General features: G+C 46.7%; 1 protein-coding gene across 2 annotated transcripts in view; it reads left to right on the top strand.

The window, feature by feature from the left end:
- PRKCB (protein kinase C beta) overlaps positions 1-20,782 on the top strand; it is a 179,891-nt gene that overhangs the window by 136,228 nt on the left and 22,881 nt on the right. For both annotated transcript variants that reach the window (XM_080981702.1, XM_080981701.1), the window contains exons 14-16: positions 5,305-5,385; positions 6,159-6,266; positions 20,085-20,225. In XM_080981702.1, coding sequence (XP_080837828.1) covers positions 5,305-5,385; positions 6,159-6,266; positions 20,085-20,225 — 330 coding nt within the window. The remainder of the gene's footprint in view (positions 1-5,304; positions 5,386-6,158; positions 6,267-20,084; positions 20,226-20,782) is intronic.

The following is a 20,782-nucleotide window of genomic DNA, read 5'->3' on the forward strand; positions in this document are numbered from 1 at the left end:
ACCAGATGATGCTTTGGGTTGCTTCCAATTCTACAGTTCTGTGATGGGAAGACAAAGGAAGCTGCCTGATGCTGCTCTGTACCGGATCTCTCCTATTTGTCATTGGGTCTCTGTTTTAGGAAGCTGCCTCATACCCAGTCAGACCATGAGTCCAGCTTGCTCAATATTGTCTACATGGACTGGAAGCAGCTCTTCATGGTTTCAGACCAGGGACTTTCCCTGCCGTACCTGGAGGTGTTTGAACCTGGGACCTTCTACATGAGAGCCCAAAGTCCACCACTGATGAATTTATGGAACGAAAGTGGCAGGGCTCAAAAAGATTTGGGAGCCATGGCTCTAAAGATATGGAGTGCTGCGGCATGTTATATTGATATCTGTGGCTGGTAGCATATCAGGACATCGCTCCTCTCTTCCTGTCTCTCTGAGGAGTGCCTGTGAATGCTAAACCACTTTGTGTGTTCCTCCTTCCCAGGGAGACGTTTAATTACTAGGCTAATGTGCGTTATTTTCCCCTTGTTCTGCCAAGATTAATATGGGAGCCTGGCCAGCATGTGGCTGGATCTCTGCACATGATTAATGCGCTTTCAGAGTAGAACAAACCATCATTCACTCCCCCTCCCCCCCCACCTTTGGTCGGCAACTGGGCATCATCTCCAAAGTGCTTGTTTTCTTGGCTTTTAATTCATTGTTTTTACTTTGGAACGAACAGAGAACAAAACCACAGACAGCAGTGTTTGTGAAAGTAGATGCGAAATTGGTATATAAGCCACCTGGAGCAATGTGCAAAAGGGACCTAGGAATATTTAAAGGAACTAACTAAATTACAAACTTTGGCCTAGCTTCTGGAATAATGCCATACTTACGCTCTCTCCAGTCCAGTGCTGTGAGGCTCAAGCAGAACGCTCTTGATGGGCGCGGACTCAGATCTCCCAAACCATTGCAGACAAACATCAAGTTCAAAAGGACACTTAGCTGTGATCCCTGCCTTGCAGGGGGTTGGGCTAGAGCAGCCTTTGTCAACCTGTGGGTCCCCAGATGTTGTTGAACTACAACTCCCATCACCCCTAGCTAGCAAGGCCAGAGCTCAGGGATGACAGGAGTTGTAGTCCAACAACATCTGGGGACCCACAGGTTGAGAACCGCTGGGCTAGAGGATCCTCTTTGTTCCTTCCAACTATACAATTCTGTGACTCATTGATCTCATGTTAGTCCTATTCAGAGGAGGCCCACTGAAATCAATGCAGAGGGGTAACTTGGAGCCATCCATTTCAAGGGGTCTGCTCTTGAGGAGAACATGGTTGGTGACAACCCTGGGGATCTGAAAGGTTGTCAAATGATGGGATCTCTGCCAACATTGGACCAACACTTTAAATGTGTTTGGGACGAGAGGGTTTGTGGTGGTGGGCAAGTAGGCAACTACTCCAAACCCTGCTGTAGATTGGAGGTGTAGGGACTAGAGACAGAGGCAATTATAACTCCCCATCAAAGGTTTTCCAAACTGCACATCCTTCAGTTCTCTTCATTCATTTCATTGGAGAATAATTGTTCTGATACACACAAAAGAGTGGCCCATTGTTCCTCCAACATCACAGATGTGCTCCCGAGATGAAGGCAGCCAGGAATAACACTTTGCAGCAAATGAACAGGTTTTGCACTTCCGAGCATGAGTGCATCTCATGCTTCCCCTTCCCTTGATCTCATTGATTCTGGGGATTTCTCCTTGGTGCCAAAATGACTATATTGAGTGCTAATGACAGCCAGGAGTGCAGCAAGCTCCATAAACTTTTATCTGGGCTGTTTGGAGGGATTAAAGCTTCACACCCCACTGGTGTACAAACAGTCCTCCATTTCCTACAAGTGCTTCTAATGCATTTTTCTCTGGGGTGGGCAGATCTGCACCTGGTTTCCCCCCAAAGCTAGAAAAGAGGCAGGAACTCTTCCAAGCGAGGAAATGCAGAGGTGATGATGCTTCACACGTCTCCCCCTCCATCCTTGCTTGGCATCTCCATGTGGCCTGGACAATGGAGTTCCCTCAGTCCAATCTAAGTTGGGTGGATTCTATGAAGGTCCAACTTAGTACAGCTGCTTCTTTAAAACAGCTAGAACAGGAGGCATGAATGGATGGGGACCACACTGCTGTTCTGCTAGTCATGGACATAGCCCGGGGGGCAGGGGGCAACTGCCCCCCAGATCAATAAAATACATAGCAATTGAGATTCTGCCCCACCCTAAAAAAGGCCTGCTCCTCCTAAGAAAAGATATGCCCCCCCCAATAATCCTGGCTACGCCAATGCTACTACTCCAACAGAAAAACTTTGCAGCTGGCCAGTCCAGAGGTTGTATGGTGCCCTCTGAGATCAGAGTCCAGTGTCAAACAGCTCTGCTGCCTTCTGAGTAGAGAAGCTGGAGAATCCCAATGGGAACAGGAGCAGAGATTGCTGATGTTCACTTATTCATCCCATCTTCAGAATGGACATCAATCTGGCGAATACAATCGGTATTTGCTGCTGTTGTTTACAGTCCGCGAATGACACATAATTGGTTATTCCCCAACCTATTTACATTGTGTTTCCTTTGCATTGAAATGAATGGTGTTGGAGGATGCAATTAATTACAGAATTACATAGAATTGCCCCATTGGTTGGTTGGCATCCGTCTGTCTCGGGAGACAATGAAGGAGTGCACCTTTGGGGGTGAGGTCAAGCTGTTGGAAGGTTGCAGAGCCTGCTGTGGCCATAGAGATTGCTGCAGGAGAGACATGTTTTGTTGCAGCTAGGGCAGATGAAGATGCCCAGTTTTGTGACTGAAGATGCACCATGGCTTCCTTCTCTCTGCACTCCTCCCAACAGCCGTTTCTCCTCTGGTCACTGCTATGGATACACAATTTGTCTCTCCAGGGACTGTGGTTGTCTGCAAGAGATCCTCACATGGCAGGGTTGATGTGGCCAGCCTTCATGTCATATTTGCAGACATCTTTGTGGTGCAGAGTTGGTCTGCCAATGGGCCTGGTGCTTGAAGCCAGTTCCCCATAAAGTATATCCTTGGGGATCTTCCATTCTGTAGACATGACCAAGATGTTGCTGAGACAGGAGTGCGAACGTGATGGGAATGTGGTCTTGGGAGAGCACATCTTTGTTTGGACTTCTGTACTGATATGTGTTACCCAAAATCCTCCTGATGCAGTGCATGTGGAAGGCTTTGAGGTGTCCCTCCTGACAGCTGTAAGCTGCCCACGATTCATTTCCATAAAGCAGTGTGATCAGCACACAGGCCTGGTGAGCCATTACCATAGTTGCCTTGCCAATACACTTGTCCAGCTCAGCATCGATGGAGGGAATGCTGAAGGGAGATGAATAAGGTTGTTTTTATCAGAAGGCGGACTGCAGCAGAACAGAAACAAAGCAGCATGCAATGAACAGAGGACGGAACGGAAACCAGTACCTTCTTCCGAGCTTCATTGATGCCTTCCCCTGCCAACACCTGCAGGATTCAAATCCCCACTCAGCTGTTACCTTGGGACAGTCAGTATCTCTCAGCCTGACCTACCTCACAGGGTTATTGTGAGGGGAGGCAGAGGACCACGTACACCACCTTGAGCTCCTTGAAGGAGATGGGAGGTAAATGTGATAAATAAATAATGGAAAATAAAGGTTTGAGATGTCCAAAGCAGTTGACCTGAGTCTCTGCTACAAATCGCCCAAGGAACTGCAGGGCAGAAAAAGAGAGTTATGTAAGTGGAGAAGAAATCGCAAATAAGCAGCAAGAAATCAGACAAAGTTTTGCCAGGAAAACATATTAAGGGCCAACACAGAATGCCCCAAAGCACGCAAAAGGAGGAGGAAGAGCCTGCATTTTGAAGGACTCTGCCTCCCCCCCCCCATTTGTTTCCCTCGTTTAAGCGTATGGGGTTTGACAAGCCCGAGGCACTGCCATCTGTTACTTAATGCAAAACCGTTTCGTCGTTTATTCATCCTAATTACAGATTTCTATTCCTAAAAGATTCATATATTCAAACATAAATGCAAATCGCACGGTAATTGCTGAAAAATATACACAGCCTCGATCGTCTTCATCACCAAGAGAAGCTTCTCCCAGACCATTCATTGTGGCCCAAAAGCTCTGATCCGGGCACAAGAGTTTGACAGCTGCATGGAGTACCCCAGTTCTCTCTCGAAAAGAGGCAATATTTCTACCAATGAGAACTTCCTTGCACAATGGCAAGGAAATGGGGATCCTCTGTGGGCACTTGAAGTGACCTCCCCAAACTCAACCATTTGTCCACTCTGGGCAAATGAGTTAAACAGTGGATTTTCACATTCGCCCACCTCCTGCTCCTACCTTCACCCTTTCAAAATCATATTGTGATGCATTAACATTTCCTACATGAACACCCATATTGCAATTTATGTGGCAGGCAGCACCAGGCCACAGACACATTGCAACAGAAAAGAGAGAGATGAAATTAAACAGAAAATAGAAACGCCTGCCATACTGCATGGTCCCAGATGACCTGCTTATTGGGCATTTGTTCTGATTTGCTTGCAGGGAGGTTAGACGATTTTGCATCAAAGCCAGTGTACTCATCCCACACTTTCAATGCATTTCACTGTCACTTTTCTCATTGGAAAAAGTCCACTCTTTGGGGAAAGTGGGGTTTTTGCACAACACCTCCCAATCAACAATACTTGCAGAACCTGGATTTGCTAGTATGTGGTTGAATCACACTGAGAAGTAGCGGCAGTCTGGAAGCACTCAGTTCTGTGGGCAGGTGGGCAAATGACAGGGCTGGCCATGAAGAAGGCTGAAGCAGTGGCTTCAGGCAGTGGAAGCCCCCGAGGTGGTGCCCCCATGGGTGACGCACCCATTCCAGCTCCACCACTGGCAGAGAAGCAGCACCAGAAGCAGCACCGATTTCTAGTGAGAGCTCACCAAAATCTCACAAGATCTTATGGAGTGTGATGGATCTCGTGAGATTTCATGGGATGTTGCCGGAAATCTGCACTGATGCTGATAGCAGAGGCAGCTTGGTGGGCTGTGTGGCTGCAGTGGCGGTGTATGTGAATTGCCCGTTGATCTTCCACAAGAAAGGAGGCTGGAGGTTCAGGAATGGCTCAGATCTTTCTTACTAAGTGTCTAATCCTATTGTTTGTTTGCAATCCCTGGGAAATCAGCAGGAAATCTACTTGTTGTCGCTGCATCAGTTGGAATAATTTTTGCCTTGTGACAGACAGTGAGTCAAAAACCGCACGTGTGTGTGTGTGTGTGTAATCCTGTAGCTCTGATGTTGTTATCAATGTCTTGCAGATAATCGCTTACCAGCCCTATGGGAAATCAGTGGACTGGTGGGCTTTTGGTGTCCTTCTCTATGAAATGCTGGCTGGGCAGGTAAGGAAATCGGACTAGGGGTTTTTTGGGGGGGCAGAGGTTGTGGGGTTTTCATTGAGGTCCAAGGGATTGAGCACAACCCAGATTCTGGAATGGCCTGTTTGGTTGAGCTTGTGGAAGGGGGTATGTGTATGAAGCAAAGACTAACAGCATTCCAAGCTGGGGATTGAGGGCTGGTGGTCAATATCTTGTCCCAGCCAAACCCCCAGCCTGTCTCCAAGTCTAGATGGGATCGAAGCCGTACACAGCATCACGATAAATGGGAGTTGTGTGCTGATTGCCTGGCTTCTGGGTAGAATCCCAGCAGCATCATTGGGTAAGTGCTTAGGACTGTCATTAGGAGCTTTGCAAACTATGCAGCCACCTGTAGACTTGAATTCTGAAAGGGAAAGGGGGGAAAGAGATGAAGGAGAAATTAAAAGGAAAGGTTAAGGAGGATCAGGGTGCATCAGTTGGAGAAAGTCTGGGCAAAAGAGAAGGGGGAAGCATGTACATGCCACCTGGTCTGCTTACTACAATCTACTTTGCCCGTTATATCACCTGCCCTTCTTTCACCAATTTGGTGAGTTCCAGATGTTTTCAACTACAACTCCCATCACTGGCTGGGGCTGATGGGAGCCGCCATCCAAAACAGTTGGAAGGCATCAGGTTGGCAAAGTCAGTTCTATGGCCTAAAGACAGCTGCCTATCTCCATGATACAGAAATGGATTGCAGCGCACCAGAACTGAGTAGCCCTAAAACTTTTCCTCCTTCTGTTCCCCCAATGCTGTAGGCACCGTTTGAAGGTGAAGATGAAGACGAACTCTTCCAGTCCATCATGGAGCACAATGTAGCCTATCCAAAATCTATGTCCAAGGAAGCAGTGGCCATCTGCAAAGGGGTAAGAGCTACTCTGGGTGTGTTGGATGCACAAAGAGGCGGTTTACCTCTGAGTAATAATACCAGTTGCTGGGAAGCACAGAAGGGGAGAGTGCTGCTGTTGCACTTGAGTCAGGTTTGAGGACTTCCTACTGAAGCATCTGGTTGGTCACTGTGAGAACAGGATCCTTGGCTAGTTGGGTCTGATCCTTTGGCCTGATCCAGAAGGGCTTTGCTTGTGTTCTTCATACAAGGTAGCAACTTGGCTTCGGATGTCTGCCATCATCTAATTCACAGGGTCAGGAAGATTCTGAGCTGTAGAGAGGTTATCCTAATTTGCCTGCAGTTTCCTTTTCAGGCTACTGAGATTGCTGCAGTGTGCATGTTCATCTGAGGTCTGAACAGAAACCACACAAGGGAAAGCCAGCAATATTTCCAGTATTAGCCATGACTCCTACATTGCAGCAGGTTGGGCTAGATGACCCTTGGGGTCCTTTCCAACTCTATGGTTCTATTAATATATTGTTTCTGTAGTCCAAAGATGTTACATAAATGATTACATTATTTTCTGCATTGTTTTTGATGTTTGCCTTCCACTGAGATGCACTGAAGCTAATTCCTTCAGTAATTACATTAGTTTCACCTGTAGTGAAGAGTGAGAGAGTTGCAAGAGGTTTGATTCAAAGCTGAACTGTAGTTGAACAGAAACAGTACTGACTGCAATGAACCCAGGACAGGACAGAAATTGCTGCCTTCTCAACATCTCTAAGGCTTTCTGATTTGAGAACCAAGTTTACTTGTGTTGGGCTGAGCCCATTGACTTAAATCAGGGCTATGGGTCTTCTGCCCAAACTTCCTCCCTGTGCAAAGGATGGCTGTAGTTCTGCAGCCTATCTAAGTCAGGCCAAATGGGGCACATGTTTGGCATAATTTATTCTCCTTCTGCTAGCAATCAGAGATACAAAGGGGAACCTGACCTTGGCTTTTCACTGCCGGAAAAGTGCTGAGCTCTCCTCTGGCTTTGGAGACTTCCGCACACAGTGTAAAGGCAATTTTTGCAAGCAGAATGTGATTCTCCCTCTTGAAAAAATTAATCTCGGGCTGCACAGGGCCCTGAATGTCAATTTAACCTCAGGATTGATCATTTGCATTGCATGCATCATCATGAAATGAATGTACCGTTTGGGATGCGTGGAGGAGAGGGCTCCAGGCTAACAACTGGGATTATTCTCTGGGGCCCCGGGAGCATTGCTGGGGGCTGAGGCTTCCTTGTCAATTTGCCGCTTTCCATCTCTGATGTCCTCTTTGCTTGTCTTGCCATTTGGCCAAAGTGCTGCGTGTTAGATTGGAGGAAAAGTTGCTCAGCTGCTCCAGGTTTAATGGGCCACGGATGGTGGGAGGGGGAGGAAGGTACTTTTCCAGGTCACCTGGGAGTTGACTTTGCTCTGAAAGTGTGTCTCCGTGTTCCTGTTACTTCAGCCTCCTTCTCCACCTCTGAGGCATTAATTCCTCTAACCCTCACACTTAAACATCAGTGGTGTTCTGACTCTTGTCTGATTTGACCCTCTTTCTTAAAAGCCAAGGCAGAGAAGGTGCTGGATCTGCTCAAAATGGTCTTTAACCTCCTTCCTGTCAGCACCAGCACCAGCATATCCATAACCCAACAAGCTGGAAGGTGAGCAGAGGAGGGCGACCAAGAGGATCAAGGGTCTGGAAACCAAGCCTTATGAGGAATGGCAGAGGGAGCTGAGACTGTTTAGCCTGGATAAGAGAAGACACGGGTTCAAGCCCCACATTGGGCAAAAAGACTCCTGACTAGATGACCCTTGTGGTCCCTTCCAGCTCTGCAGTTCTATGATTCTAAGTCTGAGAGGTGATGTGAGAGCCATCTTCAAATATCAGAGGGGCTGTCACATGGAGGATGGAGCAAGCTAAAACAGAAACAAAAACAACAAAATAATAATAATAATAATAATAATAATAATAATAATAATAATAATAAATAATTTGTACCCCACCCATCTGGCTGGACTTCCCCAGCCACTCTGGGCGGCTTCCCAAAAAAAATTAAAATACTGTAATACGTCAAACATTAAAAGCTTCCCTAAACAGGGCTGCCTTCAGATGTCTTCTAAAAGTCTGGTAGTTGTTCTCTTTGACATCTGGTGGGAGGGCGTTCCACAGGGTGGGTGCCACTACTGAGAAGGCCCTCTGCCTGGTTCCCTGTAACTTGGCTTCTCGCAGTGAGGGAACTGCCAGAAGGCCCTCAGTGCTGGACCTCAGTGTCAGGGTAGAACGATGGGGGTGGAGACACAAGGGGAGAAGGACTGGGTGGGAAGGAGAAAATCCAAATCTAAACTCAGGCACTGATTTCTAAACAGTTGCTCCTGTCATAGCCAACTGGGGCAAGAGTTCAGGGACAGGAGGTTCCTCATGGAGCTGGGCATTTAGCAAAGCTGATGCAATGGGCTTTGCTCCCCATCTCTCTTGCACTGAGGCAGTCTGCCAGAATGGCTGCCCCCAGGAGACAGGTGACTTTGTATGCAGAGTAGCCAAGAAAGTCAGAGGGGGCAGCCTGAGATCATTTTGCCTACTCACCCGCTCCTCTCTTCCAGGCTACGGTTGCACAAGTCAACCCCCAAAATATTGATGCCAGTGCTGCTCCGTGTCCATTAAAAGAGGTTAAGCTGTGATGCTTTAGTGTGGGGAGTGGGGTAGAATGACCTTTTCCCCCTCGCGGCAGCTGTTAGCGTTGAAGTCAGCTATACCCAAGAGTCATTACTTTGCCCATTGTGTCTGGGAAGAGGAGGGAGGCGGGTTTGGAGATTGGCATAGCGATAAAACTTACAGTCAGTTTTATTTCCTTTCCCATCAGTCCTGGACTGAAGGCTACCAATTGGTAAGAGACAGGACTGATTAAAACATCTGCTGGGTTTTTCCTCTCTTTCTTTCAGTAATGGCCAATTGATAAGCCAACCAAGCAATTGTCCAGTGGGGAATGCGGGGAGATGACCAAAGGCTGTGGAACAGTTCTCAACTGTCAGAATCTCCCCCTCCCCAATGTTTAGTCAGAATCTCCTTTCTTGTTATTTGAATCCACTGGTTTGGGTCCTTTCCCCTAGATCAGTAGAAAACAAGCTTGCTCCATCTTCCCTGTGACACCTCTTCAGATATTTGAAAATGGCTCTCCTGCCACCTCTCAGTCTTCTCTTCTCCGTTAAACATCCCAAACAGCATCAACTGTTCCTCATCAGGCTTGGTTTTCAGACCCTTCGTCATCTTGGTCTCCCTCCTCTGCACACCTTCCAGCTTGTCAATATCCTAAAACTGCAATGCCCGGAACTGGGCACAGTCCTCTAGTGGAGTCTACCCAAGACAGACTAGAGCAGGACTATTACACCCCTTGATCTAGACAGCCGACTTCTGTTGATGCAGCCTAGAGTCGCATACACAACGTACTTTAGAATCACGCAGGTAGAAATTTATATGTGCATGCACACAAACACGCAGAGATGGTGACATTTTCTTGCTCCTGAAAGCTTTTGCTGTGATGTTATGAACAGTGTCAGCCACAGTGTGTATATTCAGGATGGGGAAAGGGCAGAGATCTTTCTGCTAATGAGCTTCCCAACTGCCTCATTGGCGTTTGTCAGGCTTTGAAAGGGAATCGGACCGTAGAAAGGGAGGGGGCGATGAAAACTGCGTCTTTGGACAGGGCTTTGTATATGAACACAGAATGGCCTGTTTATTCTGCAGCCCCTTGTTCCAGGAACAATTGGAAAGGGATTTGCTTCTCTCAACCCAATTTGCCTTGTGAATGCCAAAGTCAGGTGTCATTTAAGGCAGGTTTAGACAGCAAAGGACAAGCTGCCTGTGTTGGCTCTTGAGATCTGTGTTTGTCTTAAAAGGACCCAGGCAAGGAAGCTGGTGTTTGGGTTCCAAAGAGAGCCATTGTGCCTGTGTGTGGTCAGGAGGGGTTTTATAGAATCACAGAGTTGCGGAGTTGGAAAGGGAACCAAAGGGTCATCTAGTCCAACCCCCTGCAATGCAGAAACCACAGGTGCCACATGAGCATGGAGTCTCAGGCAGTGTGTGCAGAGAGCAGTGGCACAGCCAGCCCCCAGCTTCCTGCCCTGTCAGGACTCCTAGCAGGAGATGAAAACTGTGGGCAGTGCAGGCCAAGGTGCAAAGACTTCTACCAGAATGCCACTGGCCCTGGGTTCAAGGCAGCCCTGCACAGCAAATCTAATCCTCCTTCATTGCTGGTTGTGCTGAGATATCAGAAACTGTGGGCTGCAGGGACATAGGGAAGAAATCCTCCTGCATTGCAAGGGGTTGGACTGGATGGCCCTTGAGATCCCTTCCAACTCTACAATTTTTTTTTTTTTTTTTTAAAATTAAACTACTCTCTCCTGTTTGTTTGTTTGTTTGTTTGTTTGTTTGTTTGTTTGTTTATTGGTTTTCACATATTACATTACAATACAAATGTACCAAAGCCAACACCATTTCCTCCCCACCCCCCCCCAACATTTACATTTATATTTCCTCAATCCATCATATTATTCTTTTCCCCTTCCTCCCACTTCCCTCTACAATTTACCTCTACAATTTTTTGATTCAAAGTAAGTGGTATCAAAGGTGGTGGTGGTGCTTACCTTGAAATCCCTGGATGCCTTTGCATCCTATGTGTTAGGTGCTGCAAGAGTTTGTCTGTCTGTCTGTCTGTCTGTCTGTCTGTTTCATTTATCTCCCACCCTTTTTCTCCCAGGAGCTCAAAGTGGCATGTACATGGTTCCCCACTCCTCATTTAATCCCTGTGAGGTTGGAGAGGCTGATGAGGCTGAGAGGCAGCTACTGGCCCAAGGTCACCCAGTGAATTTCATGGCCAAGTCGGGGGATTTGAACCCTGGTCTCCCCCAGGTCTTTGTCCAACCCTCTAACCACTATACCACACTGGCTCTGGAAGCCCAGCAAGTCTTGTATCATGATCTGCATTTGACAGTCCCTTTTTAAAAAATGAAATGTGACCCAAAGCAATTTACAAAAACATACAAACATGAAAACCAAGTATTGAAAAACCCAAAGAAAATGAAAAACCTACAAACATATCCAGATACCATTTGTGTGTGTGTTGTGTGTGTGCATGTGAGTGCATGAGTGTAGTCCAACCCTTTGCAATGCAGGAATCACAAGTAAAATTTACCCAAACTCAGAAATGATGGGTGTGGCTGCTGGGGTGCTCCAGGCAAGATATCCAGCTTCATGGAAGGCTATTGAGTGCCAGCAGCATTGGGAAGCATCTGAACTGGGTCCCGCATGACTCCTCCCTCCAGGCGCTACCTGCCATGTGGAAGGAGCTCCCACGTCCTTTCAGTTATATTGGGAATGTGCCCAGAAAGGCGAGCCCACATTATTTATGATCACGCGGAGGATGTTGCTTGCTGGAAGAAGCCTTTGTGAAGATCTCCAAAGCCTGCTTTCAGCAGAGCTGGTGGCGCCACATAAATAGAAACACTTTCTTTCATCTTGATGTGAGGATTTTAGAATGAGCTTTGAACAATGTGCTGTTTCCAGGTGCACAGATTGCTGGCACATAGCATGCCCCTCTCTGCGCAGGAGGCACGAAATTGCTGGCTTCCTCAATGTGTTCTGCAATACATACAATGCCCAGGAAAAGGGAATGATGTCCGGTTATCAGGCAGGCTGTGGGATGGAAATCTCAGCGGGCAAGGAGATGCTGAAGGCTGCCTCTGACCTTTGGGTGGCACCAACCTTTGAACCAATGTGCAGCCTGCCTTTCTAGAACTACGTCAAAACTAGCTGGAAACGGCTTCCTAATTCTGGCAAGGCCACTGTGGACCATCTGCGATATTCTAAAGCTGCTGATCACAGCCCCACCCCATGATGTTTTAATTTCAGCTTCTCAGAAATGTCGGCAAATACATTTGGATGAGAACACAAACACTCTTTTCTTCATTCCCTCTTGGAGCAGGCGCAGCAAACGTGACTATCCCCAGCTTCCTGTTTCTACTCATCTCCTGTGATGGATTGCACAGCCCTACTTAGGTAGGGGAGACAGGAGGTGCAAAAGTTCTGACCTTCCTTTGGGGTACGAAGAGGGAAGAAGAGGAAGGGAGAGTTGCTTGCAGTGACATGTGAAAAGGATCGAGGGGTCTTAACGGACCACAAGCATGAGTCAACAGTGTGGTGCAGGGGGTGTGGTGGGGGTGGAGTTCATACAATTCTAAAGGTAAAGGGACCTGCATCATGGACGACTCTGGGGTTGCGGCTCTCATCTCGCTTTATTGGCCGAGGGAACCGGCGTACAGCTTCCAAGTCATGTGGCCAGCATGACTAAGCCGCTTCTGGTGAACCAGGGCAGTGCACGGAAACGCCGTTTACCTTCCTGCCGGAGCGGTACCTATTTATCTACTTGCACTTTGATGTGCATTCAAACTGCTAGGTTGGCAGGAGCTGGGACCAAGCAATGGGAGCTCACCCCGTCACGGGGATTCGAACCGCCAACCTTCTGATCAGCAAGTCCTAGGCTCTGTGGTTTAACCCACAGCGCCACCCGCATCCCTCATACAATTCTAGGTTGCATCAAAAAGAAGTCTAGTGTCTGGATCAAGAGAAGTAATAGTGCCGCTCTATTCTGCCTTGGTAAGACCCCACCCGGAGGACTGTGTCCACTTCTGGGCACCACCATTTGAGAAGGATGTTGACAAGTTGGGAGCTGTGCCGAGGAGGGACCAAGATTATCTGGAAACTAAGCCTTTTGAGGAACTGCTGAGGGAGCTGGGTATGTTTAGCCTGGAAAAGAGGAGACTGAGAGTTGATATGATAGCCATCTTCAAATATCTGAAAGGCTGTCACATAAAAAGTGATGGAAGCTCGTTTTCTGCTGCTCCAGAGGGGAGGACCAGTCCAGAAACAATAGATTCAAATGACAAGAAAGGAGATTTTGACTAAACATGGGAATAAATTTCTGACAGTTAAGAGCTGTCCGACAGTGGAACGGGGACTCCCAGCAGGATCATCCATGTGAGGAAAAGGGGGCTAGCACCTCAAGGAGACAGGTTCCTGTACAGCCTCTCGTGGCTATACTAGTTTTCTACTTGAAATTATCTTTTTATAAAGTGGTATAGGGGAACATCAAAACTGTGACCCTACAATCTCTCCTCAGGTACTCCAGTCCATTCTACTGTCTCAAGACTCTGCCAGCTTGCTTGAAGACCTCTTCCCACCTGGTTGCCACTGTGAGAACAAGATGGCTGGCCTAAGATGGGGCCCCTTTGGCCTGATCCAGCAGTGGAAACCTTATATTCTTACCGCCTCATTCTGCGACATGTGTCAAAATCAGCACAAGGCTGCACTCCTACGTTAGCCTAGGAATAACTGAATTAGCAGCAGATACTTCCAATAAACAGCTCCTGGGCCCGGCTGTGAATTGTGCAAGTTAATTTGGTTTGTATCTACTTGTCAGTTGTGTGCAATGTATCCTACTTCTCATAGACACAAATTCAGAGCTATACACAGTTCAGAGTGGTGTGGTGCTGGCCTCATATTGCCACTACATTTGGCTGGCTGCTGTCTTAATGAAGACTGATGCCATGTATTTGTGCTTTGCCGTTTTGATCTGTAGCACTGTTTTAATGTCATGTGAAACGTCATAAGAAACTGACTTATGCTGCATCAATCCCATTGGTCCACCCAACTCACGCTTGTCTACCCTGATGGGCAGTGTCTCTCAGAGTTCAGGCAAGGAGTAAGAACATAAGAAGAGCCTGCTGGATCAGGCCAAGAGCCCATAAAGCGCGAAAGCCACAAGGACTGTTACCTTCAACTATGGAGGGAGATTGTAGCCATCATGGCTAGTAGCCATTGACAGCCCCCTCCTCAATGAATTTGCCTAATCCCCTTTTAAAGCCCTCCAAGTTGGTGTCTTTCACTGCCTCCTGTGGGAGAGAGTTCCGTAGGTTAACTGTGCACTGCATGAAGAGTCTCTCACATAACATCCCTGAGCTACGGTTGAGAATGAGGAATGTCTTATGGGAGCATTTGCAGCCTATAAATAATTGCTTTTAAATAAAATAATGGAATACACACACACTGACCGCTCTCTCTCTCTCTCTCTGCCCACATATGTGCAAGCTTTTTTTTCCTGAGCCATAAGAGCTCTAACAAAAGACTCTGAGGATGCTGAATTCTGTGTCAAGCACCACTCAGTCAGGGATGCACTGGAGACTTGCAGCTCCAGCTGTCAGGTGAAGCAGGGCTGGTTTCCTGACGCTGTGCAAAGTGGTGCAGAAGCATGGATGGGTTCTATCTTGCAGGGGGCAAATGATGCCTCTGAGCTAGAGTCTGAATTAAAGCACTGTGAATAAATTGTTAGCTGTAGGGGACAAAGCAGAGCAGCCTAGAGGCACTCCAGGGCATCCTCCTCAACCAAGAGGGAGCTGGCATCCAGAACCTTCGAAATGCGGTGTCTGTTCTATGCATTGCAAGCACACGGGCTCCAAATGCATCATCCGCCATGGTTTTGCCCATTCCCTCTTGCTGCCCTGGGATCTGAAGCCCAAACACATGCAGGAGGCCACCTGACTCCAAACCCCTCCTCAGGTCCCCATGTTTGGCATGAGGCTGCCGGTTCATGCCCTCAGCCCTCATCTTCAGCTGAAGAACGGGCCACAGCAACAGTTTTGCACATGGAAGATCCCTGTTTCAATCCCTGGCATGCCCCCGCCTGAAACCCTGGAGGGCTGCTGCCAGCCAGTGCTGACAATACTGAGTTAGGTGTGCCAGTGCTACAAATCTATACACAATGAGGATATTTTATTCTATGAAGCAGCACAAACTCAAGACCCCAGTGCATATAAAATGGTGCTTTGCTGTCCTCACAAACATACTATAGTGTATATACAATAGTAATGGTAAGGCATCTATAACTAGCCTGGAAAATATAATTTCTGTCCCTATTGCAACACAGCATAAAATAGTCCTGAGCAATTGAGTGCTGGTAATCAGCTGCTTCAAGGCATCATCGGCATTTGTTGAAATGTAGGTTGCAGTTCAGCCTTCCAGGTGTTAAGAGCATAAGAATATGAGAAGAGACTGCTGGATTAGGCCAATGGCCCACTTGATCCAACATCCTGTTCTCCCAGTGGCCAACCAAATGCCCCAATTAGCAGAGACATCACCTTGCCAACAAAGGTCCGTATAGTTAAAGCCATGGTTTTCCCAGTAGTGATGTATGGAAGTGAGAACTGGACCATAAAGAAGGCTGATCGCCGAAGAATTGATGCTTTTGAATTATGGTGCTGGAGGAGACTCTTGAGAGTCCCATGGACTGCAAGAAGATCAAACCTCTCCATTCTTAAGGAAATCAGCCATGAGTGCTCACTGGAAGGACAGATCCTGAAGCTGTGGCTCCAATACTTTGGCCACCTCATGAGAAGAGAAGACTCCCTGGGAAAAACCCTGATGTTGGGAAAGATGGAGGGCACAAGGAGAAGGGGACAACAGAGGACAAGGTGGTTGGACAATGTTCTCGAAGCTACCAACATGAGTCTGATCAAACTGCAGGAGGCAGTGAAATACCGGAGTGGCTGGTGTGCTCTGGTCCATGGGGTCACGAAAAGTCAGACACGACTAAACGACCAAGCAACAATAACAACAACAGACAACCACAAGTGGGACCCAAGCAGAAGAGCACTTCCCCCTCCCTTCTATGGTTTCCAGCAACTGGTATTCAGAAGCATTGCTGCCTCCAATGATAGAGGCAGAAGCATAGCCATTGTAGCTAGAAGCCATTGATAGCCTAATCATCCATAAATTTGTTCAATCCTCTTTAAAAGCAATCCAAGTTAACAGCTGCCACTGCCTCCTGTGGAAGTGAGTCCCATAGTTTAACTATGTGCTGCGTGAATAAGTACTTTTCTTTTCTCGGTCCTGAATCTTCCAGCATTCAGCCTCATTGGACGTCCACCTGTTCTTGTGTCAGTATTTTCAACTACAACTCCCATCAGGCCACACCAGCAATTTTGAAGCTGATGGGAGCACAGCTGTGTTTGCTGAGGCTGATAGGAGTTGTAGTCCAAAACATCTGGAGGGCAGCAGATTGGGAGTGCAAGGGAGGCAGCTGTAGTTTCTTGCTGTAGAAAATTTCCAGTTTTTTTTTAAAAATGATATTTATTGAAAATTTTAGAATTACAAAAGAAAACAAAGAAGAAAAAAAAGAAAGAAAAACAGAGAAAAGACAAACCACAATCAAACAATACAGATTAATAAAAATCAAGATCAAAAAATAACACAACACAATTAAAAAACAAAAATATGTCACAAACATTTAAAAACAAATCCAATATTCTCAACTCTTTAACTGTCATTACCTTCTTTCTTTGACCTCCTCCTCCTCCCTTTTTTGTATCCTAGTTGTTAATTGTCGCAGCAAATCCTTTCCATATTTCATAATATTCTGTCATTACTTTACCTTAATCTATTTTAATCTTATCTTACTATGAAAACCTTAAAACTTAAAACTTAAATCTTATTTTTACCAATTTCTCATAACCATAATATTCTTACATAATTCTTTAAACATTTTTACTAGAGCCAAATAATTTCGTTTCAACATCTTTCTAACATTCATCAATTTTATAAAACAATCATAATAAAATAAAATAAAACAATCCAATCTTCAGCCAGCGTCTCTTCCTCCTGGACCCGGGTTTTGTCAGTCCTTTCTATCCCATCAATCTGGCGCATTAACCTGGTAACCTTATGTCCGAGGCCCTTAAGTCCCTTCCATGTCCCTTCCGCAGCTCTTCTTCATATTTATAGCTGTATTTTCCTTTGTCTCCTAGTTCTTTCACTCTTGGGAACTCCAGCTTGAGAATGCTTTTGACCCTTCTCGACAAATCAGCCCCTTTTCCATAGTCCACACTAAGCTCCATGTGGTATTTAAGAACATGTTTCAAAGTCCCTCCAAAATTGAGAGCCCCCACAACCCCAAACATCTCACGGCCCATTGCCAGACTCGAAAAGTCCAAACCTCCCTGCATAGGGGGGGTCTATCCAACCCCCCATTTCCAAGCCAAACCAAACTTTATCTTTCCAAATCTGGCTTTTTCCAAGTTCATTTGTCAAGTCCAAGAATTCATGTTCCTGCTGGGCCGCAACTCCCTCCATCTCTGGCGCCCAAGATTCAGCAACATCCTCTTCCCTCATCTGTTCTGTCAGGGCACACTCCTGATCTGATTCCTGGGTGGGCTCTATATAATTTCCCACTGCCTGTCCAAAATTTCTAATCGCATCAGTCATAAAATCCGTCTTCTCATGTAGCTGTTCCAATAGGGCACAGAAAGCACTCAACAGAGCTTCTGAATACATTGTCCTGCAAGGTCAGAAGTCTATTCCCACGATCGTAATCTGTAACAGCTGCGGGCTCCCCGATTCAAAATTGGTTACAGTTTCACAGGCTCCCTCTAGGGGAAGAACTTCTGTTTGTTCTTTTCTTTTAAAAACAGATCTAACAACAAAGTTTCCTTTTTCAGATATTTTGTCAATATTTGTTCCTTTAAAATGCGAAGGGGAACAATGGAATCACTATGTATCTCTTCCTTTAGCTATCTGTCAGAAACGTTTGCCTCTGGTCAATGAGCTTCAAAAAACGTCAGTCCTAACACCCCGCTCCAGGATCAAGACGGTGGAAAGTTACTTTACTTTACACTCACTTCTGCAGGTTTAAACAGTCCGGAAAAAATCCCCCCTCTTCTCCTGCTTCCGAAGGGGGTTCAACAATTTTAAATGATGAAAGTTAATCCTTTAGAAACGATTTTCAGAACTCTAGTTTGCCGTGTCTTTGCTTTAATCTATCTACAAAGAAACGGAAGGCTGACTTCCTGTTTAGACCTTCCCGTTTCAGTGCCAAATTAAATTAAACTTTTAAGTCCAGTTTTCCTTTCTGCTCGCAAATCCTTATTTAGAGTCCAATTGTCCAAAACTTAAGTACTCACAGGTGGTTGTTTTAAAAGCCAAATTGTCCCAGGAAAAAGGCAGCGCTCTCCGGCAACGGCTGTGCGGCTTCACTCCACGGAAGAAGCAGTTGACTCTCAGCACCGCGCCACTTCCCCCTCTTCGCTCCGGAGCCCGTTAGTGGGTTCCTTTGCGGGTTGGGGGGCGCTAAAGGTGCCCGCTGAGTCCCATGGTCACAGGCTTCATCCGCCTGTGATTTTTAAATGGGTCCCCGCTTCGCCGTAGCGGAAAAGACCCGTTTCCCGTGGAGCTGGTCCCTCCAGTTCAGAGGGAGTCTGCCATTGCCGATGGCGCCACCCCGGAAGTCGAAAATTTCCAGTGTTACTTATCAAGGGCTATGTATTACTGATAGCACTTTTGGCAGAGGTGAGATTTGCACTGGAGACCTCCTCGCTTGTGTCTCTGTCGTTTTAGCCACTTAACTGCACTTAAGTTCCTATAAGTGTCACTGGACCCAGAAAGAGCCTTGCTTTACCCACTCAGCCTTTAAACCAGAACTCTCTTTCATATCCCCTTGGTTTATCTAGCCTTTTGCATCCCTTGCTATCTGTCTCTTATCTTGGGGCCAGAGCCGTGTACCACCATCACCAGGATATTAATGTTTCTTCCGAGTCTCTGGGTTCACTTTTTATTTTTCCTGCCCCGCTCGCTGGAGAGTTGGGGGCGGGAAGAGATGTTGCTTGGCTGCTTGGAAGGCACATCCCAGCGATAAAGAGCAATAATTCATGCCTCGTCCCTTTCTCACGGAACGTGCCGTTTCATTAACTGAAGCCTTCGGAGCCGGACGCTGCCAATTCCCTCCCTGTTCTTGGTGTTAATGAAAAAGAGATTCTGAATGGAGATGGCTCCGTGCTAAACCGGGTGGCCAGTCTTTGCACTTAATTGCTTTTACAGCGTCAGGTTTGCAGAGATTGCCCTCAAAGTACAAAGCTGCCTTTCTTACCTCTTCATGGTGCCGGGTAAAAGCAGCCCCACATCTTCCCTAACCTCTGATCCACTTTCAGCTGTAGAATGGGAGTCGTTTGCATCCATTTTTATCACTTGTGCCTTCTCTAAAAGCATTCATGAACCAGAACAGGGTTGTTGTTGCTTCGTTTACTTACTTACTTACTTACTTACATACACACACACACACACACACACACACCCCAATGTAGAATAGCAGATACCACAGAAAATAAGAGTAGGAAAGGATGACTAGAACTCAACATAGAGGAACAAATTTCCATACTGAAATTGAACATAATAAATTAATATTACAAGGTTCCAAGTAACACAAATGGGTTTACATTATTCCAGTGCATTGTGAAACTACTCCATTTTTTGATAAAAACATTCTGTTGTTGCCTGCCCTCTCTGTTTCTCACTTAACCATGCATCCTATGTCCCAAATTGTTGTTATCCATTCTCCCATTGATTATGTTTTCATTTTTTCCCATTTCAGACAAATAATAATTCTGGCAGTAGCTAAGAAATGTTGCATTAATTCCCTGTCCTCTATTAATTCAGTTCCTATAACATAGCCAAATAGGAAAACTAGAGACTCCGTGGGCAAAGCATAGCCAGTTGTTACTTCCATTGCCATTGCTATATCTCCCCAGAATTTTCTGCTTTTGGGACATGCCCAGAATACATGCCATATTCCAGTATTTGCAGCTTTGCAGGCATCCCTGACTGTTCTATATATCCAGTTAAGACATTGCAGTGTCAGGTGAAGCGGAATGAATGTCGCCTACCTAACTCAAATGGTTCGCTATTTAACAAATAAATGTGTCCCCCCCCCCCCTGTTTCTGTCTCTCCTAGCTCATGACCAAGCATCCAGCAAAGCGTTTGGGGTGCGGCCCTGAAGGAGAGCGCGATATCAGGGAGCATGCCTTTTTCCGCTACATCGATTGGGACAAACTTGAACGGAAAGAGATCCAGCCTCCTTTCAAGCCCAAAGCTGTAAGTTCCTCCCCTCCCGTCTCACTGCCACATTTCTCTTCTTCCAGCAGAGACACTCGCTTCGCATTTGCAGCGTACATTTCAAGCACTCTTGTGCCACTTTCGACGCTTCCCCCAAAGACACCTGGGAACTGCAGTTTGTCAAGGGCGCTGGGAATTGCACCTGTGCAAAGGATTTTCCTAACAACTCCCTGCACCCTTTAACAAACTAGAGTTCCCGGGATTCTTTAAGGGAAGCCGTGGCTATTTAAAGGGGCATCGGGGTGCTTGGAATGCTGGGTGTGGATGAGGCCAGTTATCACAGCCCCTCCTTGACCCGTACAACAACATGTCCCCTGTCTTATAGCTGTGACTATGTCGGTGCATTAAGGGATGCTTTCTGTTGACTGATTCACACATGCAGGATGTGAGGTGGTCATCCTGTGGGTGCGCAGACTGCAGGATGGGGGCTCACATGATGGGAATATCCTCCATCAGGGGTGCAAACTTGAATAAAATATTGGAGGGGGGCAGGTAAGCCCCGCCCCACATAATCAATCACAAGACATGGCACATAC

Source organism: Podarcis pityusensis (assembly GCF_964106645.2).
Source record: "Podarcis pityusensis genome assembly, chromosome: 14".
Taxonomy (NCBI): Eukaryota; Metazoa; Chordata; class Lepidosauria; order Squamata; family Lacertidae; genus Podarcis; species Podarcis pityusensis.